The 26411-nt window shown below is 36.8% G+C and overlaps 1 protein-coding gene across 5 annotated transcripts in view; it reads left to right on the top strand.

Moving 5' to 3' along the window:
- Positions 1 to 26411, top strand: part of LOC106073495 (rab11 family-interacting protein 2-like) — an 88781-nt gene that overhangs the window by 2985 nt on the left and 59385 nt on the right. For 4 of the 5 annotated variants that reach the window (XM_056045336.1, XM_056045337.1, XM_056045338.1 and 1 more), the window contains exon 2: positions 6772 to 7056. In XM_056045336.1, coding sequence (XP_055901311.1) covers positions 7020 to 7056 — 37 coding nt within the window. In that variant the 5' untranslated portion in view covers positions 6772 to 7019. Of the gene's footprint in view, positions 1 to 2852; positions 2981 to 6771; positions 7057 to 26411 lie in introns of all 5 variants that reach the window. The other variant, XM_056045335.1, reaches the window with a different exon arrangement.

Here is a 26411-nt window from a genome sequence, read left to right as displayed (position 1 = left end):
AAAAAAAAAAAAGGAGGTCAGCACTGTTGCCGACACTATGTTGTATATACTGTAACATAATATATAACAATAATAATAATCCGGAAGATTAAGGACGAGTGCAGTATTTTCACATGACTACGCCAATCCAGTTTCGACCTGGATGTTATGCCACAACTGATGCAGACAAAGCCGTTGTCCTCCGGGGGTCTATTTAAGTTTTCATATTATGCCCGTCTTCGCCAAGATAATTTCTTTCAGCCTCAAATGCGTGTCCCGGGCCTAGGTGAGAACTAACTGTCTTTTTCAGCGGCCTTCTGCTGCCATGTACTTTCCTCCATTGCTTAGGGATCTCTGTAAGTTTATTGTATAGGGATCTCTGTAAGTTTATTGTTTAGGGATCTCTGTAAGTTTTTTGTTTAAGGGATCTCTGTAAGTTTTTTGTTTAGGGATCTCTGTAAGTTTATTGTTTAGGGATCTCTGTAAGTTTATTGTTTAGGGATCTCTGTAAGTTTATTGTTTAGGGATCTCTGTAAGTTTATTGTTTAGAGATCTCTGTAAGTTTATTGTTTAGGGATCTCTGTAAGTTTATTGTATAGGGATCTCTGTAAGTTTATTGTTTAGGGATCTCTGTAAGTTTTTTGTTTAGGGATCTCTGTAAGTTTATTGTTTAGAGATCTCTGTAAGTTTATTGTTTAGAGATCTCTGTAAGTTTATTGTTTAGGGATCTGCGAAAGTTTATTGTTTAGGGATCTCTATAAGTTTATTCTGTAGGGATCTCTGTAAGTTTATTGTTTAGGGATCTCTGTAAGTTTATTGTTTAGGGATCTGCGAAAGTTTATTGTTTAGGGATCTCTATAAGTTTATTCTGTAGGGATCTCTGTAAGTTTATTGTTTAGGGATCTCTGTAAGTTTATTGTTTAGGGATCTCTCTAAGACACTAGCGTCGTCCCAGTGGCTACATACGCTTGCGAGGCGTATAAGTCCAGACCAAACGCGTTTACCTTTTTTTTATTTTCTTCGTTCTCATTGTACATGTTGGAGGGTTCAAATCTGTTATCCTATATCTGAGATGAATCGCGCAGTGGTTTCCAGATCAGGAAATTCTTCATATAGTTATTCTTCTAAAGAAGGATTTTGGGGCCGGAGTCTTGTTCGGGCCTCTTGATATAGTACGCAGCTTTGAAGGACATGGTCAGCATTCTCTGGTGTTCAGGCCTCTTGATATAGCACGCAGCTTTGAAGGACATGGTCAGCATTCTCTGTTGTTCGGGCCTCTTAATATAGTACGCAGCTTTGAAGAACATGGCCAGCATTCTATGGTGATGCTCCACAAGGGCAAGTTACACGTTCGCCAAAGTCAGCTATAAAATAGGAACCGGAAAGAAGAAAGCGAAAGCAGGGCCATCTTGGCAAGTAAGTTTCAGTATCATTCTTTCGACCGCCTCAAAAGAAAAGCCTCAAGAAACATTACTTTTGTATGATCCATCACCTGGCACTAGTAGTATATGTAAATATGGACATATGTTGTAAAGACTGAACGTGTCCTGGACTAGCAGACCGCTGTTGTCATCTGTGGGTCACTTTTATTTCTGGTGTATGCATTAGATGCAGAAATAGCTCCTATACTTCGTCTGACGGAAGTGACGTTGATTCTCTAAAAACTGCTCCGGTTTGTTGAACATATATGTAGACCAAGACTATGTTCAGAGTAAAAGAAAGTTCTTTTTGTTTTTTGGTTCTAAATATTTAAATATGACTTTAATTCCCAACCTGTCATATGACATTAATTTTTGTGTGTCAGGTCTTGGCTATTCCTGACATGTAAGTATATGAAGCAGTCGTTTTTTTCTATTCTGACCTAATGAAAAAGCTTTTGAAAAAACTGGGAATAAACTTCACATTGACTGATTCTATTTTGGGTCGAAAGTTTTTAAATTTAAAGAGTCCGCCGACCCCAGTTGAAGTCATGTTTCATCTGAGGATATTCTCCCCCTGATTCGCGGATTTATAATAATACATTTAGATCACAGATACTGATTTTGTGGCATTGGAAGGCTGCTCGTGTTCCGGCACTAATGATTTTACCGTCTAAGGAGATGTTTGTCTTTGATAGTGGGCTGTGAAGGTATAGAATTACATTGAAAACAAGGATTCTCGTTTTGATGGCAGATACCGTGAGATACGGAACAAATTTAAAAAAAAAGTTTCATACTTTAGTTAAGGGTTAGACCAATGAAACAACCCAAATCCCTTATCTTTGGACAGAAATAACCTTGGGAATGTATTGTCAGTAAGGTCAGATATCTATCAGTGTTGCATGGACTCGGGGAAAGCACTCCAGATCTAAAGAGATCAGCCCTCCACATGTAATTGTAAATCCGTCCTTGCCCTAGATATTTAGATGATTAGATGTATGACATGTTGTACTGACGACAATAATGAAGTCTATTTATGTTGTGCGATGTTGTTGTGTTTGGTCAACTTAAGCCATAGCTGACGTCACAGTTGGGTGGAGAAACTTGTTAGGATATTGTTCGGCTAAAGACGAGGATAATTAATTGCGATTATTCAGCATATTTGTACAATCTTTGTTTAACATGTTTTGGATGCAGGCCGGCCTTAGGCCACTGCAACCAATGCGACCACATTGAGCCCCACACTTTCATAGGGCCCGCGCTAATTCTAAGTGTAAATTATTAAATTAAACCATTTTATAACTTATAACAGATTTCCCGCGGCCTCCTGATTTACCAGGAGCTCCTCGAAATCTCATGAAATTGCAAAATATAAGAAAACTCCGGAAATTATTAAAATCTTTTGAAAACCATTAAAGATTTTCTGAAATATATAGACAAATTTGTCATTTTTAGGTGTCATTCAATATGGAAAACACCAATCCTACGAGTGAAAAAAAAACACGACATTATGCAATACTTGTAATTGTGGAATCTATGGAAAGAAACATCTTGCGCCTCAAATTAATGAATAATTACTTGAGGTAAACAATTCTTGAAGATCATTAAATAGAAACAATTTGATATAAACTTTTTACATGTAAATAATGAGTGAGTTTGGTGTGAATGTACATTTTTTTTTCTAGTTACAATGTTTTGTTTGGTGTAATGCACAAATTGTAAGACAAGTTTCCTTACGGACAATAAAGATTATTATTATTATTATTATTATTATTATTATTATTATCAAGATACATTGAAATATTTGGTAATTCTTGCTATTGAGCCTAATCTATGTAGGAAACAAAATTTTATGATATACAGTATGACTTCGCTACACGCAAGGCTCGTTAAGTAATTCTGTACGTAGTAAAGAATGAATAAAATGCAAAGACGAATTTATTTTCTAATACAAGCTCTTAATTTTCACTTACTATCCGTATCCCTACCCAAACTGGGCCCCGCGAAATCCGTTTCGCATAAGGCCCCGCAATGGTTAAGTCCGGCCTTGTTTGGATGTTCCATCAACGTTGAATATAATCTTTGCCCAAATCTCCTGCAAGACGACGGGGAATGGCAGCGGGCAGGGTTTGAACCCGGAACCATCGAAATGACCGAACGACAGTCCAGCAGATGAGACTTCCATTCATACACCAGACTCATCTATAGTAGATTATGAGGACTTTAATGTTGATTCAAATAATAATATGTCCATAATAACCTCGTTTACATTCCTCAATTATCGGATCTTCCTCTATCTTCCTCTTTCAACGCGCATGCGCACCATTCCATATTCACACAATGCTGCGCACGTAACAAGGTGCCATCTTACTGAGACTGTCACCCAAAAATGTTACTGTTTAGCCATACGCGACTATTGTACAAATAATGAAATACATTAACTGTGAATTTTTATTCTTAATAATTGCAACCATGTTAGAGTTTATTTTGCTTGGTACAGATTCCAATTCAAGTCAATTTTTTTGTGGTGTCTTCTCTCTGTGAAGTATGTCTCGATGCAGGACCACGACGAGAAAAAAACAAACCATAAATACTTTAATAAGTGTTATTTTAACTTCATTCTCCAATCGTAAACATTTAGCCACGCGATTCTCTCTCTTGTATACAAATTACGATCTAATTTTAGTTCACAATGGCTATCACGTGACAATTTTTGTTCGTTGTTTTATCTATATTAATTATCACGTGACTAAATGTTGTTTGTTTACGATTGGTAAATGAGGTCCAATAGTTTGGATCAGTCGTGTACGATTGCCCTAGACATATAAATCTATGCCGTAGAAATATTTTTACTAATTGTTTTTGTTTAGCACTTGTGCCAAATTTCAGCTTAATCCTAGATCGGGTTTGGGAGAAATAATGTGTACAAACTTTTTAACAGACAGACAGACAGAGCGAGTTGATAAAATCTCTGTAAAGACACTTACTGTGTGTATGCTTCGCCTACGCTTTACTCTGTTTGGTGTGAACCTTGACCTTGTGTTTGACCTCCTGGTGTCAGTTTGCCCTTCCTTTCATATCGCGTCTTCTGAGATTTACTAAGACGCTTTAACAATGATTGATTTACAGCTGACTCTTTTATTAAGATCTCCCTTTTCTTAATCTCTCTTCCTCTTCCTCTCTCTCTCTCTCTCCCTCTTAGTGTGTGTGTGGCGCGCGTGTTTGTGGAAGTCCAAAGTCAAAACAATAAGGTGATGTCATTCATTCACTAGTAATGCAACTTTTTTCATTCTTTCTTGTCTGGTCTTCACTTTTTTGTTCTTACCTCGCTAACCTTTGGATGACCTGATCGGTCCACCTTCCCTTTAGGTAATGAATGTGCCCGTCTTGATACGCAGCTCAGTGGTTCTCAATCATTGTGTGCCACGACACCATGTAATAAAAAGTAGTATGACCCTAGCGCAATACGCTCAGAACAAAAAAAATGCGTCGGCCGAGTGGTAAAGTGCCTGGCTTCCAAACGTGGGTTCTCGAGTTTAAATCCCTGCGAAGGGAAATCCCTGAGTTGGAAAAACATGAAGGCGGTTGGTTTTTGTGCTGACCACATGGCACCCTTGTCAACCGTGGACCATAGAAACAGACGGGCTATACAACATGGTGTAAGAGTAAACTTCATTTCACAACCTACCAGGTTTTCTCAAGTAATACTTCTGCTATCCATGACAGGACTCAGTTGACGACCTTTGACCCGGAATTAGTGGTAACCAATTACACCTCTCCTAGCGGAAGAGTTTCAGAAAATGCGGAACTCCTCTTTCGAGTGTGTAGGCCTACATCGTCCGCTATATCTGGAGTCGTTTAACTCTTTCTGTCCGTAATTATTTACCACATTCTGGAGGAATCAACGCTGGTATCGTCACTTAGGAGAGAAAGAGTTAAGTTACGAGTAGTGAGGACAAGAGCCTCGCAGATATAAGGCTAGTATTATTTTGCCGCCTCCGTTTTCTTAATGAGAATGGTATAGTGCTCCCAGATTTGGATGGGGGGAAATTGTAAAAGATTTGAACGCTGAAACGTGAATTTTTGCGGAAGTTAATTATTCAAATTTTTAAGGTAACGGTGTTATACTGGAATCACTTTGAGTAGCCGATTTGTGAAAGACCATTACTGATAAGAGCATCGTTGTACTGCCCTAGCCATTGTTCATAAAATAAAGTTTCTTTTTATCTTTTTAGTTTGGGGGGAGGGGGGAGGGGGACGTTCTCAAGTTGAAGAGTTCAGATACCTGACATCCTGACACGAACTGCGAACTTTTGTGTGTGTGTGTGTGTTTGTTTTGTTTCTTTTTTGTGTTAATTATTTTTTTTTTTTTGTTGTTGTGGTTTTGTGTAAAATAAAATATGCAACTTTGCAAAACTTCGGTCATCATTCTCTGGAGACATGTTTCGCACGTTCTTCTTTTCAGCATCCGGAGCATGTGTTGTCCCATTATGTTGCGTCCCGTAAAGACTTTGCGATCTATGTGTCAGATGATGTAAATGTTTTACTGTTTCTGTGGCTAGCACAACGACCAATCGCCGTTACTTTTTCCCAGCTAACGTCAGGTACCTGTTAGAGCTGGGTGAGCTCAGGAACGCCCTTAAAAATCCCGAAAATTCAAAATCCCAGTCTGCACCCAAATTCGAACCCGAGACCTCTCGGCTGGGAAGGCAGGCCCTCTACCACTCAGCCCGAACGAGGACGAAAATGTATTTATTGATCGTATCAAAATGTCCGTGATTTAGCTATTGAAATATTTAAATAAACGTCTTGTATCAATAGTGAGAGCTTTAACATTACATCAAAACAGTGTCTCTTCTTCTTCTTTGTTCTCATTGTTATGTTGGAGCGTTCAGATGACTAGACCAATACATGAGATAAACTGCGCAGTGGTTTCCAAATCAGGGAGCTCTCCATATAGTTTTCTTTCTATTGGGGTGATTTGGGGCCAATGTCTTATACGGGCCTCTTGGTAAAGAGAGCAGTTTTGGAGGAAGTGGTCGACATTCTCTGGTGATACTCCACATGGGCAGATTTCACTGGTTCCAATTTCGAGCTTCCGGTACATATGTTGTCGCATTCTGTTGTGTCCGGTCCTGAGTCGAAAGATTAGACGTTGGTCATGTCGGGATATCTTATAGTAAGCGTCATCTTTCTTGTGATTTGGATGAGAGCTCGTCCATTTCTCATTTATTTTATTTACAATTAATTTCTTCAATTCTTCTGGATAGAGTGCAGAGTTTATTTGTGAGTTAGTGTCAATATTTATATTATTCTTGCATAAGATATCGTCTCTATTTAATGACACAACACCTCTGTGTGTATTTGTCTGCAGAGTTTCGGCGCGCACCTTTTGAAAGCAAATATCGTCTGCTATAAAAAAAAAAAATGAAGCACTGACCTACATCCAGAGTCTCGACTTCTTAGAAGACTCGACTCAAAAAGACTGCATACTATGCGCAGATTCGTTTCAGGATTTCACACTTGACTGAACATGTTCAGCGCTAATTACCTACAAGTCAAGAGTAACCTGGACCCTAGTCACGGATTTATCATCTGATCACTGCTACCTACGTGAGCACCATGAGTATCTGGAGTCCTACAAATGTGCAGTTCACGGGTAAGTCACTGCCATGTCATTTTTTATCTTGATTCGTACATCTTTAAACTAAAGTTTTTTTTTTCCCCGGAATGACGTCAAAGTATCAAACGAATCAAATACTTATTAATTAATGCAAACTAAAATATTAGTGATTCTCTCTTTTTTTTTGTAGTATTATTTTTTTCGCTTTATTAGTAAAAAAGGTACAATTTGAATAGTTACAATTAAAAATAAATGAATTACGATGTGATCAAGCATGGAACTGAATATAGTGAAATTAAGGTTGTCATAGCATGTTATCGTTATGAGTTGCACAATAATTGCTATTAGAACTTCAGGTACAAATGGTTAAAGGAACACATTACATTGCTTATACAACAGAAAACTCAAGACAATTACAAATTATTCAATAGATTAATCCTATGGGAAAATTAACCCTTTAAAATTATTAGCAGCTTGAAATCGAATGACCTACTTTTTATAATAAATACATCGTTTAAAATCTCTGCTTGGTAGCTTAATAGATAGTAGGCCTACGTCCTAAAATATGCTATAAATTGTACAACATATTCCTCAGTGTCAGGGATACCATTGTTTTTTAAGTTTTACGTTTTAAAAATATCGTATTTTTATTTATAATATATATATATGCCTATATATGTTGATGCGATCCCTGTCCTTAATATCTTTTTTTTTTCTTTTAATCTTTATTTTACCCTTTTTTTTTCTTTAAATGTTTTTTTTTTTTTTTTTTTATTCTTTATTTTACCCTTTTTTTTCCTTTAAATGTGTTTTTTTTTTCTTTTTTAAAAGAAACCTCAGCATTTGCGCTAGTCAATTTTAGCTTTGTCAACATAGGAATCCTTGGGCCTTAGGCCTCCTTTCTTTATATTTTTTTGGGGGGGCTTTTTTAATGGGCTTTTTTTTTAAATTTGTTTTTAACAATAGATTCACAAAATTAGACTTGACATGAAGTTTGCAACTTATTGATTGATGGATCCCGATAATAAGGTTGTCGCCCCTATTTATTGGCTTCCAAAACCGAGAGCTCTCGTAGAGGAAATAACATGGAAATATCATGGAGAAAAAAAAACCTGTAAATTCCTAATTAAATCCTTTTACATGTTAACTCCTAGATCTATGTGTAGGAACAGGAATCTTCGAGAAACCGGTGTTGACATAAATTGCCTTCTTACACTTCTCTTCCTACTTGACGTGTTCGTCACGTGACAGGAACCTAATTTTGCTCTTGTTAAATCCAAAAAAAAACAGACTCACACAAAAATCTTTGGTTTCGGCCATTTCGTGGCTGTGTTTCATACTCAGACTTGCAGTATTTGTCTGATTTCTAGTGCCAGAACTGTAGATTAAATCAATTATTCTTATCGATGGGGAGAAATTGCGTGATTCGATCCCAATTAGTGAACATGTGTAGGGGAGATCTGAGCGAAGTTTTCGGTGTTACCTTTAGGGGCCAAGTAACCTCAGCTCGAGGCCAATTTCGAATAAAAAAAAATCCGTTGTCTATATCGGGATTAGAACTCCAGAGCTTCCCCTCGGTTATTCAAGCGGTTTTCGCCTCCCATCCACACTAAGTAAACACTTCGCCAACACTACTTGAAGTTCTACATTATGCACTAAAAGGCCTCAGAATTGAAATCGACCTTCTCCAACGTTGAAGCCGCAACTTTTTTTTGTCTGCACCACAATTTGATTGTGTTATTCTATCTCCTAGCCAGTCAAACGGTTTTTGTGTTCGTTTTTTTGTTAATGAAAACCTGATCATAAATAACCGCGGTTCTTTAAGCAAACAGTTTCTCCGGATATAAAGTTCTGGGTGTATGCATAAATAATCAAAGGAAAGCACTTTCGCTGAACCATCGCCACGCTTTCGTTGTGGGGAGAATTGACGCCCCGGAAACCACCGCTTTCGATGCGATAATATTACGGGGGGGGGGGGGGGGTGCATGCGGGGTAAGGTAGAATATAGATCTAAGACTGGATTTTTATTGGCCGAAAGCCATACGCTCTTTTATATCTATAGTCTGCAGTGCTTAATTTTCCGCTTTAGCTTTTTAAATCCTTAGAGAACTAAAATTCCATACTAGATCTGAGCTGCACACAAAATAATAATAATAAGTTTCAAATCTGAAAATAATCTAATTTGGCATCGATTTACATCTTCCTTCTTTTCAAATATGGTTAATAAGATTAAAGAAATAAGATTCAATTTTTACGGGAATTAGTGAAGCGGGAAGGGGGCGTCCCTTATTTTTTCCCCTCTAAGAACTACGGGATTCGTTTATCTGTGAAATGTTGTTGTGTGTAAACAAGATTCGTTTGCTGTTTGGAGGTGAAAAGTTCCCCCACCCGCAAATAAAAAACATCAAAATTTTTAACGTAGAGCTGTAAATCAAGTAAAAAATGTATCACCTAAAATCAGCGAGTCTCAAATTGTGGACTTACAGCTTGCCGCCCTTTGCATACGAATTGTGAGATTTTGTTTTACTGGTCGCCAGGGTGAAGGTTAGAAAACCTGGAGTCAGTTTATTGTTTGTCAAATGATTTCGATGTTCTTCCGAGTTGAAGATTATCTACTCCCTAGTTCAAACCTCCCGCAGGACGAAGGGGGTGGGGGTTGTGTGGATGCCAGGCAGTAAGGTATGAGACGACCGAACGACAGTCCAGCGCGCATGCCGCACGATCAGACAGCCACCCGAGGCTCAAATGGATGACCATGTTTGCCCTTGTGGAATAAAGTCGGTGCGCTTTTCTCAAACTATCCCTCCCATGGTCTCTTTCAGTCGCGACGGAACTATGGAACATTTCATAGAACTGACATAAATGCTTGGGCATTAGTTTTTGTTTGGAAGGATGTCGCCCATACGGCAGTTCTCCAATCTACATACATCTGATGTCTCCTAAGGGACGCATTTGACGATGCCGCTTGGCTTCAGCGGCGTCGCGGGTTTTGCCAGGGTGTAGCTCTGTGAGCTGCAAGCTGATTAAGGTCCGTCGGCTCCTGATTTTTCCTCAAGATTGACTCCTTAAGTTTCTTCCATGTTTGGGTAAAAGCGCGAGGCATCAGGGTTTGGATTCAGAGTCATATATAAAGAATTTGGCTGAGCACAGTAGGGAAGAATTCAATGATAATTAAGGATTCAGATACTGGGCTTTATTATATAGATTCAAGCAATGTCTGTCTTAATGTGTTCTGCCCTAAAGTTTCATTCGACCAATGTCAGTCTTAATGTGTTTCGCCTAAATGTTTCATTCGACCAATGTCTGTCTTAATGTGTTCTGTCTAAATGTTTCATTCGACCAATGTCTGTCTTAATGTGTTCTGTCTAAATGTTTCATTCAAGCAATGTCTGTCTTAATGTGTTCTGTCTAAATGTTTCATTCGAGCAATGTCTTAATGTGTTCTGTCTAAATGTTTCATTCGAGCAATGTCTGTCTTAATGTGTTCTGTCTAAATGTTTCATTCAAGTAATGTCTGTCTTAATGTGTTCTGTCTAAATGTTTCATTCGACCAATGTCTGTCTTAATGTGTTCTGTCTAAATGTTTCATTCGAGCAATGTCTTAATGTGTTCTGTCTAAATGTTTCATTCGAGCAATGTCTTAATGTGTTCTGTCTAAATGTTTCATTCGAGTAATGTCTGTCTTAATGTGTTCTGCCTAAATGTTTCATTCGAGCAATGTCTTAATGTGTTCTGTCTAAATGTTTCATTCGAGCAATGTCTTAATGTGTTCTGTCTAAATGTTTCATTCGAGCAATGTCTTAATGTGTTCTGTCTAAATGTTTCATTCGAGCAATGTCTTAATGTGTTCTGCCTAAATGTTTCATTCGAGCAATGTCTTAATGTGTTCTGCCTAAATGTTTCATTCGAGCAATGTCTTAATGTGTTCTGTCTAAATGTTTCATTCGAGCAATGTCTTAATGTGTTCTGTCTAAATGTTTCATTCGAGCAATGTCTTAATGTGTTCTGCCTAAATGTTTCATTCGAGCAATGTCTGTCTTAATGTGTTCTGTCTAAATGTTTCATTCGAGCAATGTCTTAATGTGTTCTGTCCAAATGTTTCATTCGAGCAATGTCTTAATGTGTTCTGTCTAAATGTTTCATTCGAGCAATGTCTTAATGTGTTCTGCCTAAATGTTTCATTCGAGCAATGTCTTAATGTGTTCTGTCTAAATGTTTCATTCGAGCAATGTCTTAATGTGTTCTGTCTAAATGTTTCATTCGAGCAATGTCTTAATGTGTTCTGTCTAAATGTTTCATTCGAGCAATGTCTTAATGTGTTCTGTCTAAATGTTTCATTCGAGCAATGTCTTAATGTGTTCTGTCTAAATGTTTCATTCGAGCAATGTCTGTCTTAATGTGTTCTGTCTAAATGTTTCATTCGAGCAATGTCTTAATGTGTTCTGTCCAAATGTTTCATTCGAGCAATGTCTTAATGTGTTCTGTCTAAATGTTTCATTCGAGCAATGTCTTAATGTGTTCTGTCTAAATGTTTCATTCGAGCAATGTCTTAATGTGTTCTGTCTAAATGTTTCATTCGAGCAATGTCTTAATGTGTTCTGTCTAAATGTTTCATTCGAGCAATGTCTTAATGTGTTCTGTCTAAATGTTTCATTCGAGCAATGTCTTAATGTGTTCTGTCTAAATGTTTCATTCGAGCAATGTCTTAATGTGTTCTGTCTAAGTGTTTCATTCGAGCAATGTCTTAATGTGTTCTGTCCAAATGTTTCATTCGAGCAATGTCTTAATGTGTTCTGTCTAAATGTTTCATTCGAGCAATGTCTTAATGTGTTCTGTCTAAATGTTTCATTCGAGCAATGTCTTAATGTGTTCTGTCCAAATGTTTCATTCGAGCAATGTCTTAATGTGTTCTGTCCAAATGTTTCATTCGAGCAATGTCTTAATGTGTTCTGTCTAAATGTTTCATTCGAGCAATGTCTTAATGTGTTCTGTCTAAATGTTTCATTCGAGCAATGTCTTAATGTGTTCTGCCTAAATGTTTCATTCGAGCAATGTCTTAATGTGTTCTGTCTAAATGTTTCATTCAAGCAATGTCTTAATGTGTTCTGTCTAAATGTTTCATTCGAGCAATGTCTTAATGTGTTCTGTCTAAATGTTTCATTCGAGCAATGTCTTAATGTGTTCTGTCTAAATGTTTCATTCAAGCAATGTCTTAATGTGTTCTGTCTAAATATTTCATTCGAGCAATGTCTTAATGTGTTCTGTCTAAATGTTTCATTCGAGCAATGTCTTAATGTGTTCTGTCTAAATGTTTCATTCGAGCAATGTCTTAATGTGTTCTGTCTAAATGTTTCATTCGAGCAATGTCTTAATGTGTTCTGTCTAAATGTTTCATTCGAGCAATGTCTTAATGTGTTCTGTCTAAATGTTTCATTCGAGCAATGTCTTAATGTGTTCTGCCTAAATGTTTCATTCGAGCAATGTCTTAATGTGTTCTGTCTAAATGTTTCATTCAAGCAATGTCTTAATGTGTTCTGTCTAAATGTTTCATTCGAGCAATGTCTTAATGTGTTCTGTCTAAATGTTTCATTCGAGCAATGTCTTAATGTGTTCTGTCTAAATGTTTCATTCGAGCAATGTCTTAATGTGTTCTGTCTAAATGTTTCATTCGAGCAATGTCTTAATGTGTTCTGCCTAAATGTTTCATTCGAGCAATGTCTTAATGTGTTCTGTCTAAATGTTTCATTCGAGCAATGTCTTAATGTGTTCTGTCTAAATGTTTCATTCGAGCAATGTCTTAATGTGTTCTGCCTAAATGTTTCATTCGAGCAATGTCTGTCTTAATGTGTTCTGTCTAAATGTTTCATTCGAGCAATGTCTTAATGTGTTCTGTCCAAATGTTTCATTCGAGCAATGTCTTAATGTGTTCTGCCTAAATGTTTCATTCGAGCAATGTCTTAATGTGTTCTGTCTAAATGTTTCATTCAAGCAATGTCTTAATGTGTTCTGTCTAAATGTTTCATTCGAGCAATGTCTTAATGTGTTCTGTCTAAATGTTTCATTCGAGCAATGTCTTAATGTGTTCTGCCTAAATGTTTCATTCGAGCAATGTCTTAATGTGTTCTGCCTAAATCTTTCATTCGAGCAATGTCTTAATGTGTTCTGTCTAAATGTTTCATTCGAGCAATGTCTTAATGTGTTCTGTCTAAATGTTTCATTCGAGCAATGTCTTAATGTGTTCTGTCTAAATGTTTCATTCGAGCAATGTCTTAATGTGTTCTGCCTAAATGTTTCATTCGAGCAATGTCTTAATGTGTTCTGTCTAAATGTTTCATTCGAGCAATGTCTTAATGTGTTCTGTCTAAATGTTTCATTCGAGCAATGTCTTAATGTGTTCTGCCTAAATGTTTCATTCGAGCAATGTCTTAATGTGTTCTGTCTAAATCTTTCATTCGAGCAATGTCTTAATGTGTTCTGTCTAAATGTTTCATTCGAGCAATGTCTTAATGTGTTCTGTCTAAATGTTTCATTCGAGCAATGTCTTAATGTGTTCTGCCTAAATGTTTCATTCGAGCAATGTCTTAATGTGTTCTGTCTAAATGTTTCATTCGAGCAATGTCTTAATGTGTTCTGTCTAAATGTTTCATTCGAGCAATGTCTTAATGTGTTCTGCCTAAATGTTTCATTCGAGCAATGTCTTAATGTGTTCTGTCTAAATCTTTCATTCGAGCAATGTCTTAATGTGTTCTGTCTAAATGTTTCATTCGAGCAATGTCTTAATGTGTTCTGTCTAAATGTTTCATTCGAGCAATGTCTTAATGTGTTCTGCCTAAATGTTTCATTCGAGCAATGTCTTAATGTGTTCTGTCTAAATGTTTCATTCAAGCAATGTCTTAATGTGTTCTGTCTAAATGTTTCATTCGAGCAATGTCTTAATGTGTTCTGTCTAAATGTTTCATTCGAGCAATGTCTTAATGTGTTCTGCCTAAATGTTTCATTCGAGCAATGTCTTAATGTGTTCTGTCTAAATGTTTCATTCGAGCAATGTCTTAATGTGTTCTGTCTAAATGTTTCATTCGAGCAATGTCTTAATGTGTTCTGTCTAAATGTTTCATTCGAGCAATGTCTTAATGTGTTCTGTCTAAATGTTTCATTCGAGCAATGTCTTAATGTGTTCTGTCTAAGTGTTTCATTCGAGCAATGTCTTAATGTGTTCTGTCCAAATGTTTCATTCGAGCAATGTCTTAATGTGTTCTGTCTAAATGTTTCATTCGAGCAATGTCTTAATGTGTTCTGTCTAAATGTTTCATTCGAGCAATGTCTTAATGTGTTCTGTCCAAATGTTTCATTCGAGCAATGTCTTAATGTGTTCTGTCCAAATGTTTCATTCGAGCAATGTCTTAATGTGTTCTGTCTAAATGTTTCATTCGAGCAATGTCTTAATGTGTTCTGTCTAAATGTTTCATTCGAGCAATGTCTTAATGTGTTCTGCCTAAATGTTTCATTCGAGCAATGTCTTAATGTGTTCTGTCTAAATGTTTCATTCAAGCAATGTCTTAATGTGTTCTGTCTAAATGTTTCATTCGAGCAATGTCTTAATGTGTTCTGTCTAAATGTTTCATTCGAGCAATGTCTTAATGTGTTCTGTCTAAATGTTTCATTCAAGCAATGTCTTAATGTGTTCTGTCTAAATATTTCATTCGAGCAATGTCTTAATGTGTTCTGTCTAAATGTTTCATTCGAGCAATGTCTTAATGTGTTCTGTCTAAATGTTTCATTCGAGCAATGTCTTAATGTGTTCTGTCTAAATGTTTCATTCGAGCAATGTCTTAATGTGTTCTGTCTAAATGTTTCATTCGAGCAATGTCTTAATGTGTTCTGTCTAAATGTTTCATTCGAGCAATGTCTTAATGTGTTCTGCCTAAATGTTTCATTCGAGCAATGTCTTAATGTGTTCTGTCTAAATGTTTCATTCAAGCAATGTCTTAATGTGTTCTGTCTAAATGTTTCATTCGAGCAATGTCTTAATGTGTTCTGTCTAAATGTTTCATTCGAGCAATGTCTTAATGTGTTCTGTCTAAATGTTTCATTCGAGCAATGTCTTAATGTGTTCTGTCTAAATGTTTCATTCGAGCAATGTCTTAATGTGTTCTGCCTAAATGTTTCATTCGAGCAATGTCTTAATGTGTTCTGTCTAAATGTTTCATTCGAGCAATGTCTTAATGTGTTCTGTCTAAATGTTTCATTCGAGCAATGTCTTAATGTGTTCTGCCTAAATGTTTCATTCGAGCAATGTCTGTCTTAATGTGTTCTGTCTAAATGTTTCATTCGAGCAATGTCTTAATGTGTTCTGTCCAAATGTTTCATTCGAGCAATGTCTTAATGTGTTCTGCCTAAATGTTTCATTCGAGCAATGTCTTAATGTGTTCTGTCTAAATGTTTCATTCAAGCAATGTCTTAATGTGTTCTGTCTAAATGTTTCATTCGAGCAATGTCTTAATGTGTTCTGTCTAAATGTTTCATTCGAGCAATGTCTTAATGTGTTCTGCCTAAATGTTTCATTCGAGCAATGTCTTAATGTGTTCTGCCTAAATCTTTCATTCGAGCAATGTCTTAATGTGTTCTGTCTAAATGTTTCATTCGAGCAATGTCTTAATGTGTTCTGTCTAAATGTTTCATTCGAGCAATGTCTTAATGTGTTTTGTCTAAATGTTTCATTCGAGCAATGTCTTAATGTGTTCTGTCTAAATGTTTCATTCGAGCAATGTCTTAATGTGTTCTGTCTAAATGTTTCATTCGAGCAATGTCTTAATGTGTTCTGCCTAAATGTTTCATTCGAGCAATGTCTTAATGTGTTCTGTCTAAATGTTTCATTCGAGCAATGTCTTAATGTGTTCTGTCTAAATGTTTCATTCGAGCAATGTCTTAATGTGTTCTGTCTAAATGTTTCATTCGAGCAATGTCTTAATGTGTTCTGTCTAAATGTTTCATTCGAGCAATGTCTTAATGTGTTCTGTCTAAGTGTTTCATTCGAGCAATGTCTTAATGTGTTCTGTCCAAATGTTTCATTCGAGCAATGTCTTAATGTGTTCTGTCTAAATGTTTCATTCGAGCAATGTCTTAATGTGTTCTGTCTAAATGTTTCATTCGAGCAATGTCTTAATGTGTTCTGTCCAAATGTTTCATTCGAGCAATGTCTTAATGTGTTCTGTCCAAATGTTTCATTCGAGCAATGTCTTAATGTGTTCTGTCTAAATGTTTCATTCGAGCAATGTCTTAATGTGTTCTGTCTAAATGTTTCATTCGAGCAATGTCTTAATGTGTTCTGCCTAAATGTTTCATTCGAGCAATGTCTTAATGTGTTCTGTCTAAATGTTTCATTCAAGCAATGTCTTAATGTGTTCTGTCTCAATGTTTCATTCGAGCAATGTCTTAATGTGTTCTGTCTAAATGTTTCATTCGAGCAATGTCTTAATGTGTTCTGTCTAAATGTTTCATTCAAGCAATGTCTTAATGTGTTCTGTCTAAATATTTCATTCGAGCAATGTCTTAATGTGTTCTGTCTAAATGTTTCATTCGAGCAATGTCTTAATGTGTTCTGTCTAAATGTTTCATTCGAGCAATGTCTTAATGTGTTCTGTCTAAATGTTTCATTCGAGCAATGTCTTAATGTGTTCTGTCTAAATGTTTCATTCGAGCAATGTCTTAATGTGTTCTGTCTAAATGTTTCATTCGAGCAATGTCTTAATGTGTTCTGCCTAAATGTTTCATTCGAGCAATGTCTTAATGTGTTCTGTCTAAATGTTTCATTCAAGCAATGTCTTAATGTGTTCTGTCTAAATGTTTCATTCGAGCAATGTCTTAATGTGTTCTGTCTAAATGTTTCATTCGAGCAATGTCTTAATGTGTTCTGTCTAAATGTTTCATTCGAGCAATGTCTTAATGTGTTCTGTCTAAATGTTTCATTCGAGCAATGTCTTAATGTGTTCTGCCTAAATGTTTCATTCGAGCAATGTCTTAATGTGTTCTGTCTAAATGTTTCATTCGAGCAATGTCTTAATGTGTTCTGTCTAAATGTTTCATTCGAGCAATGTCTTAATGTGTTCTGCCTAAATGTTTCATTCGAGCAATGTCTGTCTTAATGTGTTCTGTCTAAATGTTTCATTCGAGCAATGTCTTAATGTGTTCTGTCTAAATGTTTCATTCGAGCAATGTCTTAATGTGTTCTGTCTAAATGTTTCATTCGAGCAATGTCTTAATGTGTTCTGCCTAAATGTTTCATTCGAGCAATGTCTTAATGTGTTCTGTCTAAATCTTTCATTCGAGCAATGTCTTAATGTGTTCTGTCTAAATGTTTCATTCGAGCAATGTCTTAATGTGTTCTGTCTAAATGTTTCATTCGAGCAATGTCTTAATGTGTTCTGTCTAAATGTTTCATTCGAGCAATGTCTTAATGTGTTCTGTCTAAATGTTTCATTCGAGCAATGTCTTAATGTGTTCTGCCTAAATGTTTCATTCGAGCAATGTCTTAATGTGTTCTGTCTAAATGTTTCATTCGAGCAATGTCTTAATGTGTTCTGTCTAAATGTTTCATTCGAGCAATGTCTTAATGTGTTCTGCCTAAATGTTTCATTCGAGCAATGTCTTAATGTGTTCTGTCTAAATGTTTCATTCGAGCAATGTCTTAATGTGTTCTGTCTAAATGTTTCATTCGAGCAATGTCTTAATGTGTTCTGTCTAAATGTTTCATTCGAGCAATGTCTTAATGTGTTCTGCCTAAATGTTTCATTCGAGCAATGTCTTAATGTGTTCTGCCTAAATGTTTCATTCGAGCAATGTCTGTCTTAATGTGTTCTGTCTAAATGTTTCATACGAGCAATGTCTTAATGTGTTCTGTCTAAATCTTTCATTCGAGCAATGTCTTAATGTGTTCTGTCTAAATGTTTCATTCGAGCAATGTCTTAATGTGTTCTGCCTAAATGTTTCATAGATCGATGGGTTTAATGGTAGTTTTTTTTTTTGTCGTTTCACATGTTGTCTTCCTTTCATTGAACGAAACTGCGTGTTTACTGATGCGTGAACTGTTGATGTGTAAAAAAAAAAAAGGAGGGGGGGGGAGGGGGACGCAATGTAGGCGGGCATGACGTCAAAAGTAAGGGTTTACGACATAGAGACAAGATGTTCGTCTGCTTTGAGTTTTTCCTTTCCTTGGAGATTCTTTTTTTTTTTTATTTCTAAACTGCCTAATTGCATTGGTTCTTCAAGTGTTTTTTGACAATATTCGTTACAATTAATACATGTGTAGCCGTTATGTGATTAAGTGTGTCGGCATTTCTGCTTACGTGCATGTGTGTGTTTGCGTGCGCGTGTGTGTGTGTGTAAAATCAGGATGTGAACGTGTAAATTTTGGAATCTCTAAAAAAAACAACAAAAATCTGGCTAACTTGTAACAATGTCTAGTACAGACCTAGTCTAAGAAAGAAGTGGGAGTTCTGAGTATACAAATAATTTTTGTTTAAATTGTAACTAAGTAAAAGAAATATATATATTTATACATTTTAATATGAAGCTATGACAATCTTAAAATAGTATACTGAATTAAGCTCCAAAATCAACTAATTAAAAGGTGTTTTTTTGATGGCAACTGAATTGAAACAACGCTAGTAACGTTTGTGTGTGTGTGTGTGACACAAGTTGTTCCAATAGAAATGTTCAAATTGAACAAATTTATAGAGACTATTAATTAGTTCAATAATAGACACAAAACAAAAAGTACAATTTTTTTCCCCAATAGATTCGTGTCTTATGGTTACCGATTCCCATAAAATAATTTATTTTTCTTGTTGGTTCTAAAGGGCGTTCCATAACATCATAGACAAAAAAATGTGATCAAAACAGTGTATAAAGATTGAGGCTAATTATTATTGCTGTTCCAATGGGCATCTCTTCAAGATAAAGGCTTTGAAACATTCCCCTCGTTTAAGATACCATCTTTCCGTGGCCACAAACTTCCATTGAACTCCCCTGAAGTCTATTCATTGTATGATTGGGGTTTGGAAATAAATATATGCCGACGGCTAATGTAAGACGACGCTAAACTGTTTGTGTTTCGGTATTGTATGAACTAGCCTGTATAAGACGTAGTGTGATAATATTACTTTTTGCACTCTTCAGCGAACCATAGTCTTGTTGGTAAATAACCTTGGTTAGGCCAATAATAGAATATGCATCCTCCGTTTGGGATCCCTCAACTCAAGAAAACATTAAGAAACTGGAACAGACACAAAATAGAGCAGTGAGATTCATAACAAACGAATATTCACATTTGACTAGAGTAACACTTTTAGTAAAATCACTAAATTTAGAAAGCCTTCAGGACAGAAGGCTCAAAAGTAAAGTAGCAATCATACATAAAACACTGAACCATAACCTTCAAATACAAAATGTAATAAAATACTCAGAAAGCCACAAAAATAAAGATACAGAACTCGTCCCATATGCTAGGACAAATTTGTACAAATACTCCTTCTTCCCTAGTGCTATTAGAGCATGGAATGGGTTGACTGAGCTAGCCAGGAAAACCAGTGACTTGACAGAATTTAAGTCATTGGTTAACATGCATGGCTGAATGCATGACGCGTAGGACGTAATCATCTTCTTTTTTGAAGTAACGTCTGTATTATATAAGATAAGACGATAACGCCCTAACGATTCCAAACTTATTTAACTTACGTTAGTCTGTATCTATAGCTCTGTGTTATGTCTTGTTACGGAGTATAATCTTAAATCTAAAATAAAAATACGCATTCCCCCAACACACAAGGGAAAAAAGTTGTTGATTATCATAAATGTATAGATCAGGATGGCTGCCTGGTCGTGCGGTTTGAGCGCTGGACCGTCGTTTGGATTTATCGATGGTCCCGGGTTCAAACCCTGCCTTCTCCCATCACCCGTCGTCCTGTGAGAGGTTTGGAATAGGAAGTAAACTATCTTCAACTCTGAAGGAACATTTTACAAACAAAACTAAAATAGATCAGTGCTTCAATTTCGATGCCGGAAGTGGGCATTTATGATTAGCACGAGAGTCTGTTTTGTTGCGACGCGCAAAAATTAAATATAGATCTAGATCTAGATATAGATCAAATGCAGTAAAGTTCCCCTTTCAGACCTTGCAGATGATGTAAAGGTCATCTGTTTCAAGTTCCAAATGTCATGTACCCAAAGATCCCGAAATTAAAAATTCCAGTCTTCACCAGGATTTGAACTCGGAAGCCAAGCGCTTTACCGCTCAGCCACCGCGCCCCCAGATCTAAGAGTACTTATAATTATGTTGGAATGTTTAAAATGATTTCAATCTGACCAGGAATGATTGTGTTATCCAGTGGTTCCCAAACCTTACCCTTAACGGAACACTTCGCACATTCTGATAATTTAGCGGAACACTTTACACATTCTGATAATTTAGCGGAACACTTTGCTTATTTTTTCGAGAGATTAATTAACGTGGTGGCCTACTAGTTAATTATTCCAGTAGTTCGTGGAACACCTACTCAAGCCTCTCGGAACACTAAGGTTATGCGGAAAAAAAACAGTTTGGCAAACACCGGTGTACTTCATTTATAGTTCATCGGGCATGTAGATACAATCTGGATCTAGGTCTTGTATTTGAGTTTCACCATGTCAAATACCGTGCGGACATGCGTTTATCCGACTGTCGATAGAACGTCAACCGAATACAGATTTATCTAATTGTAGATCTCTATGTCCACGACTATTAATACTACTGCTCGGGAGCATCAGATTCTACATAGACTAACATGCAGGAACATTGACATAGCAAAATCTCAAGAACCTTGACATAGCATACAAGAACCTTGACATAGCATACAAGAACCTTGACATAGCATACAAGAACCTTGACATAGCATACAAGAACCTTGACATAGCATACAAGAACCTTGACATATAATACAAGAACCTTGACATAGAATACAAGAACCTTGACATAGCATACAAGAACCTTGACATAGCATACAAGAACCTTGACATAGAATACAAGAACCTTGACATAGAATACAAGAACCTTGACATAGAATACAAGAACCTTGACACAGCATACAAGAACCTTGACATAGCATACAAGTACCTTGACAAAGCATACAAGAACCTTGACATAGCATACAATAACCTTGACATAGCATACAAGAACCAGGGGATTTATGTAACCTTGACACAGCATACAAGAACCTTTACAAAGCATACAAGAACCTTGACATAGCATACAAGAACCTTGACATAGCATACAAGAACCTTGACATAGCATACAAGAACCTTGACATAGCATACAAGAACCTTGACATAGCATACAATAACCTTGACATAGCATACAAGAACCAGGGGATTTATGTAACCTTGACACAGCATACAAGAACCTTTACAAAGCATACAAGAACCTTGACATAGCATACAAGAACCTTGACATAGCATACAAGAACCTTGACATAGCATACAAGAACCTTGACATAGCATACAAGAACCTTGACATAGCATACAAGAACCTTGACATAGCATACATAAAAAATGCTCAAATGGAGTGTGTTTTGTTTTTTTATTAAATGGGGGGCGTCAGATAACAAATTGAAGTATATTTTTGTTAGCAATAAAAAAAAATGATCTAGCTACACATTCAAATATTTAAAAAAAAAGCTTCCAAACACCATTGTATTCGGTTACCTAATATCTCTCTTCAAATTTAATTACTTTTAGTAGACAAGAATAAATGTGGGCAATCAAACGGCACTACATTCAACAAAAAGAGCAAGCAAACCAATCGCTTGGCACCAGAGACCCCAATGAAGACGATACAGTCTGGGTATTTTCCAAATTTATTACTATTCAAATTATTTTATCTCGAGGTACCATTCACAAGCTGACACCGTTTAAAAAATACAATGTAAAGAATCACTTAGTACGTAAACCTAAAAGGATCATATTTCTTTTTTTTTTCTCTGACAAAGATCGCTTGTAACAAAACGGTGCCAGTCTCTAAAGTATTTCAACGTAACACGACCCCATCTGTCGATCACCTTGATTTGTTTGTACAGGCACGGGGTGGGGAAAAACCAGGACTTCTTGTCACTAGATCTCTCCCCCACCCCCACCCGTGTATGACACGGGCGATCCAACGCTCTAGACTTTATGTCACGGTGGAGATCAGTTTGATCCATTGATGCCATGAGTCCTGGATATAACAAGTCTTCTGCTGCCTATCCAAGTTATTTCGATATCTTTTTTTTTTAAGTTCCAGTGATACAAAATACACAAGCTAAGCCCCGGATTGGTGTCAATAAAAAAAAACAGCAGCCAACAAGAGAAGCGTGACTTCACAGAGATTTCACACTGAATTTGAGGAACATTTTGTTTAGAAATCTTTGAATGATAATGTTCAGTTACAATGAAGATGATGAAGATTTAAACCGAAATCTGAATTATTCTAGTGGCGGTTAACTTTTCTAGTGGAACATCCTAATTGCTAATTCCGTTTACAGCGTTGATTGTTTTTCCCATTCCTACAATTACTTCACATTTTGTTTCATAGTCAGAAGTGGGAATTTGAATTATTCATTTCAAACTAAAAATTTCGCGCACAGTAGTATGGTTGTTGGTTAAGTTTATAGAGCGTTTCGCTAATAAGGCGATAGTCATGTGTTCGACCTCCATACCAACCTTATTTTTTTCTTTATATTTTATAATGACAACTAAAATTGAATATTTTGTTTGAACATAAAATTGGAAATTGATTTTTGAAACATTTTTTTCACATTCCTTTTTTTTTTTTTCTAGAAATTCAGTTTTCAAGTTTTAGTCTTATACGCAAGACATGAGAGCCTTGCGATCTATAGGGCAAATGATGGTTAGGTCAACTGTTTCTTTAGCCCACGGTTCACGAGCAGGGTGTCATGTGGCCAGCACAACGCCCAACGAACTTTACTTTCCCCAACTAAAGTGAGGTATCCATTAGAGTTGGGTGAACTCAGGGACGCCCTAAAAATCCCGAAATTCAAAATTCCAGTCTTCGTCGAGATTCGAACCCAGGACCCCAGGTTCAGAAGCAAGGAACTTAACCACTCAGTCACTGCGCCCCCCCCCCCCCCCTTATTATTCACAAGTAGTGAAAAACAAAAATTTTGGCCTAATGATTTACTGTTTCGGAAGTTGTTAAATCAAAGCAAAGGTTACAAAACATGTGTCGTGTTACTAGTGTCTGGGGTATAACAGTGTAGCAGGGTGTTGTTGTTGTTGTTTTTTTTACTATTGTTGTAAACTTTATTGCATCGATCAAATTTCACGCCTCATTTTGTGCTGATCGATCAAACAGCGTAATGCGAAAATAGCTTCACTCACAGAGAGTGAGAGAAAGAGGAAGTTAGAGAGAGAGAAAGGGGGGGGGCAGAAAGAGAGGGGGAACAGAGAAATAGGGAGAAGGAAAGAGAGGAGGGCAGAGAGAAAGAGAGATTCTAAAGATACTTTCACGTAAAAGTGAAAACATTGATGGCTTCTTTACACACACACAGTGTCATTTAATCAGTACTGGCTGTAAATGTTCTAACGAGGGGGGGGGGGATAATTTGCTTGAGTATTATTATTATAAGTTGTTACAACCTTTTATCTTAATGCTATTTAGTGAACACTATAAAACCACAAGTGCCTGTAAGCGCCATGGACATAGCTTTAAATAGCACGCTACACATTAGCTAGATGGTATGTAGTAAAAGCTGTGCACTGCACCGTGGTGTGTAAACATGCCCCCTTAGTCTCGTGTCTAACACAGGTTCATCCAGGATGTGTCCAATTTTTTTTTTCTAATAAGTTTCAACCTTGATCAGCGCTAAGGTTTACTTCACGTTAGAATTTGAACATTATCATTCAAAACATTTTCCAAATGTCTTCCAGATTGTAGATCTTCTGCGTCGTCTGCTTGCTCTAGGATATTGCCCTGCTTAACGTCCTACTGTTGAATAAAGTTCCAACATTGAAGCTATTGAAGGACATGCTCCGTATTCCAGAGCTCAGCTTTTTGTTTTCGTGGTGGGAGAGGGGGTTGGGGGGATTTAGAAGTCTGGGATTGTGGCACTTTGTTAAATCGCCTTTAAGTGATACATCGGGATCGAATAGCAGAAAAATCTGGCCGATGAGTTCGTTGTAAAGACTTGTGTACAGTTTGGGCAAGTATTTCTTGTTCAATTTAGTTATTTACACCAGTGGTTCCCAAACTTTTTCCTTAACGGAACACTTCGCACATTCTGAGTATTTAGCAGAACACTTTGCTTATTTTTTTTTGTTTTTTGGAGAGATTAATTCACGTGGTGGCCTACTAGTTAATTAATTCAGTAGTTCGTGGAACACCTATTCAGTCATCGCGGAACACCAGGGTTTCGCAAAGCAAAGTTTGAGAAACACTGATTCATAGCATTGTCTCTCTTCCTATACAAGGTTGTGTGTGTGAAATAGAAGAGAGCACCTGGCAGCTTGTGGCTCCAGAGGGAGACGGCTGGAGATTCCCTACAACAAAAGACTCATAATACACATTGAAATCAAAATGAAACTTATTGTCGAGGACAGGCCTAGAGGGCGAAAAGAGAATTTGATCCGAGCACCGGCAGAGATGGGCGACGTCTGCACTGGATGCGGTAAAATATGTGGGTCACAGCTTGGACTGCGTTGCCACGTGAAATACTTGCACTACTTCCTAATCTTCGAAATCGAAGACATCTCTCACCTCATCTGTCCCTTGACTTTCATCGTAGAGGTGCTCTGACAGTTTGCGTGACCAAATCCCTCCACATTTCCCGGTCGGCAGCTGTTCTTTCACGTTTTCCATTCAGCTTTTTTTTTTTTTGGGGTCGTCCTTTTCCTTGTGCTCCCTCCCCTTCTAAACACTTGTCCTATTCACGTGACATCTGGGCACCCCGCCCCTTACCAACCAGGTGCCTTCCTAATAAACTTAAGTAGAGCACTTTCTTTTTCCTCTCTTCTTCCCCATTCCCTCTCTTCTCACTAGAGCTTATCTCAGGTTTGGGGTCACTTTGAGGCCAAGTAAATATTTATTATTTAGCCTAATTAGGTAATCTATAACTTACTCCACAATGATTTTTTAAAAATATAGGGCGAGAGGTCAGGGCACTGGTCTCCGAGACTTCCTGGCTATGAAGCCTCGCTCTGGTGTTCACTTTCACCAAGTATTCTTTTTTTTTTTTTTTTTTGTAAAACCCAGTAATCCTGATATCAAAGGGGAGAGAGGCCTGGAGAGGTCTGAACTAAACAAATCTTCGGTCAGATCTCAGAGCTAGTCATTAAAACACACACATTTAATTAGCTAGCTTTGTAGTTATGTCTGCTTGAGAGTTTCTGGGCTATTTTGTATTGGTTTTTCTGTTTGGTTGGAAATTGACACTGAGTGTGAGAGTTTGTTCTTACGGAACATTTTTTTTTTAATTTAGTATTCCAATGTATTTGCGGTGAGAATGCAATAATTTGCATAATTTGAACAGTATCCTCGCATATTTGTATTAAAATAAGTGAGGCTGATTTTGCATACTATTGTGAATTCAAACCACTTTGATAAATACTTACGATTTTATGTTTTAAAACAGCTTCTTAAAATAATGCCTTAATGTAAATATATCTTTTAAGAAATCAAATTAACTTGTTGCATGACCGTTTAACATTCTTCAACGGTATCCAATGTAAACATAATAAGTGCACTCCGCCTTTGTATTGAATTTTAGTGTTTGTGTGTTACACCCGTTATTTTGATCTTAGTACACGTATAAGCAATTAAAGTATGAGGAATATCTGTAGAGTGGCCCGAAAGTTGTCCGGTTGTTGGGCCGCTTATGATGAATTGCAGTAAGTCTTGAGCCAATGAACCTACATACATAATATGCTTGTTAACCCATAAATTGCAGAGCTTTTTTTTTACAAGAGTGCATACAAAATGGAATTACAATTCTAGTGTTTAGAGTCTAAACAACCGCACGTCTAAAGGGTTAATAGTGTTCAATAAATTAAATTATTATTTTATTTTTATTATTAAGAATGATTTTTTTTAAATGTGTGTATTAGTTCTCTCCCCTGGATTACGGAACAAATCTTTCCAAAATGAATTAAAAACGCCGTCTATTTGTTGTAAATTTTTCACGTCTTGGTTGTTTATGAACTTACGCGTGTTCGTCTCTGTTTGTTCATCGGCTGTTCTAAAACCTGCCATCTTCAGTAAATGTTTGAATGTTTAGTGTTCAGATAGACATCTAGTATTCAATATCTTGGATCCTGACTGCAGAGCTAGAGAGGAGAAACCTAGCCTTGGAATTGAGATGCTCCACAAGGAT

Source organism: Biomphalaria glabrata, chromosome 10, assembly GCF_947242115.1.
Source record: "Biomphalaria glabrata chromosome 10, xgBioGlab47.1, whole genome shotgun sequence".
Taxonomy (NCBI): Eukaryota; Metazoa; Mollusca; class Gastropoda; family Planorbidae; genus Biomphalaria; species Biomphalaria glabrata.
The sequence above is the reverse complement of the archived record's forward strand: the minus strand, read 5'-3'. Positions and strand labels throughout refer to the sequence as shown.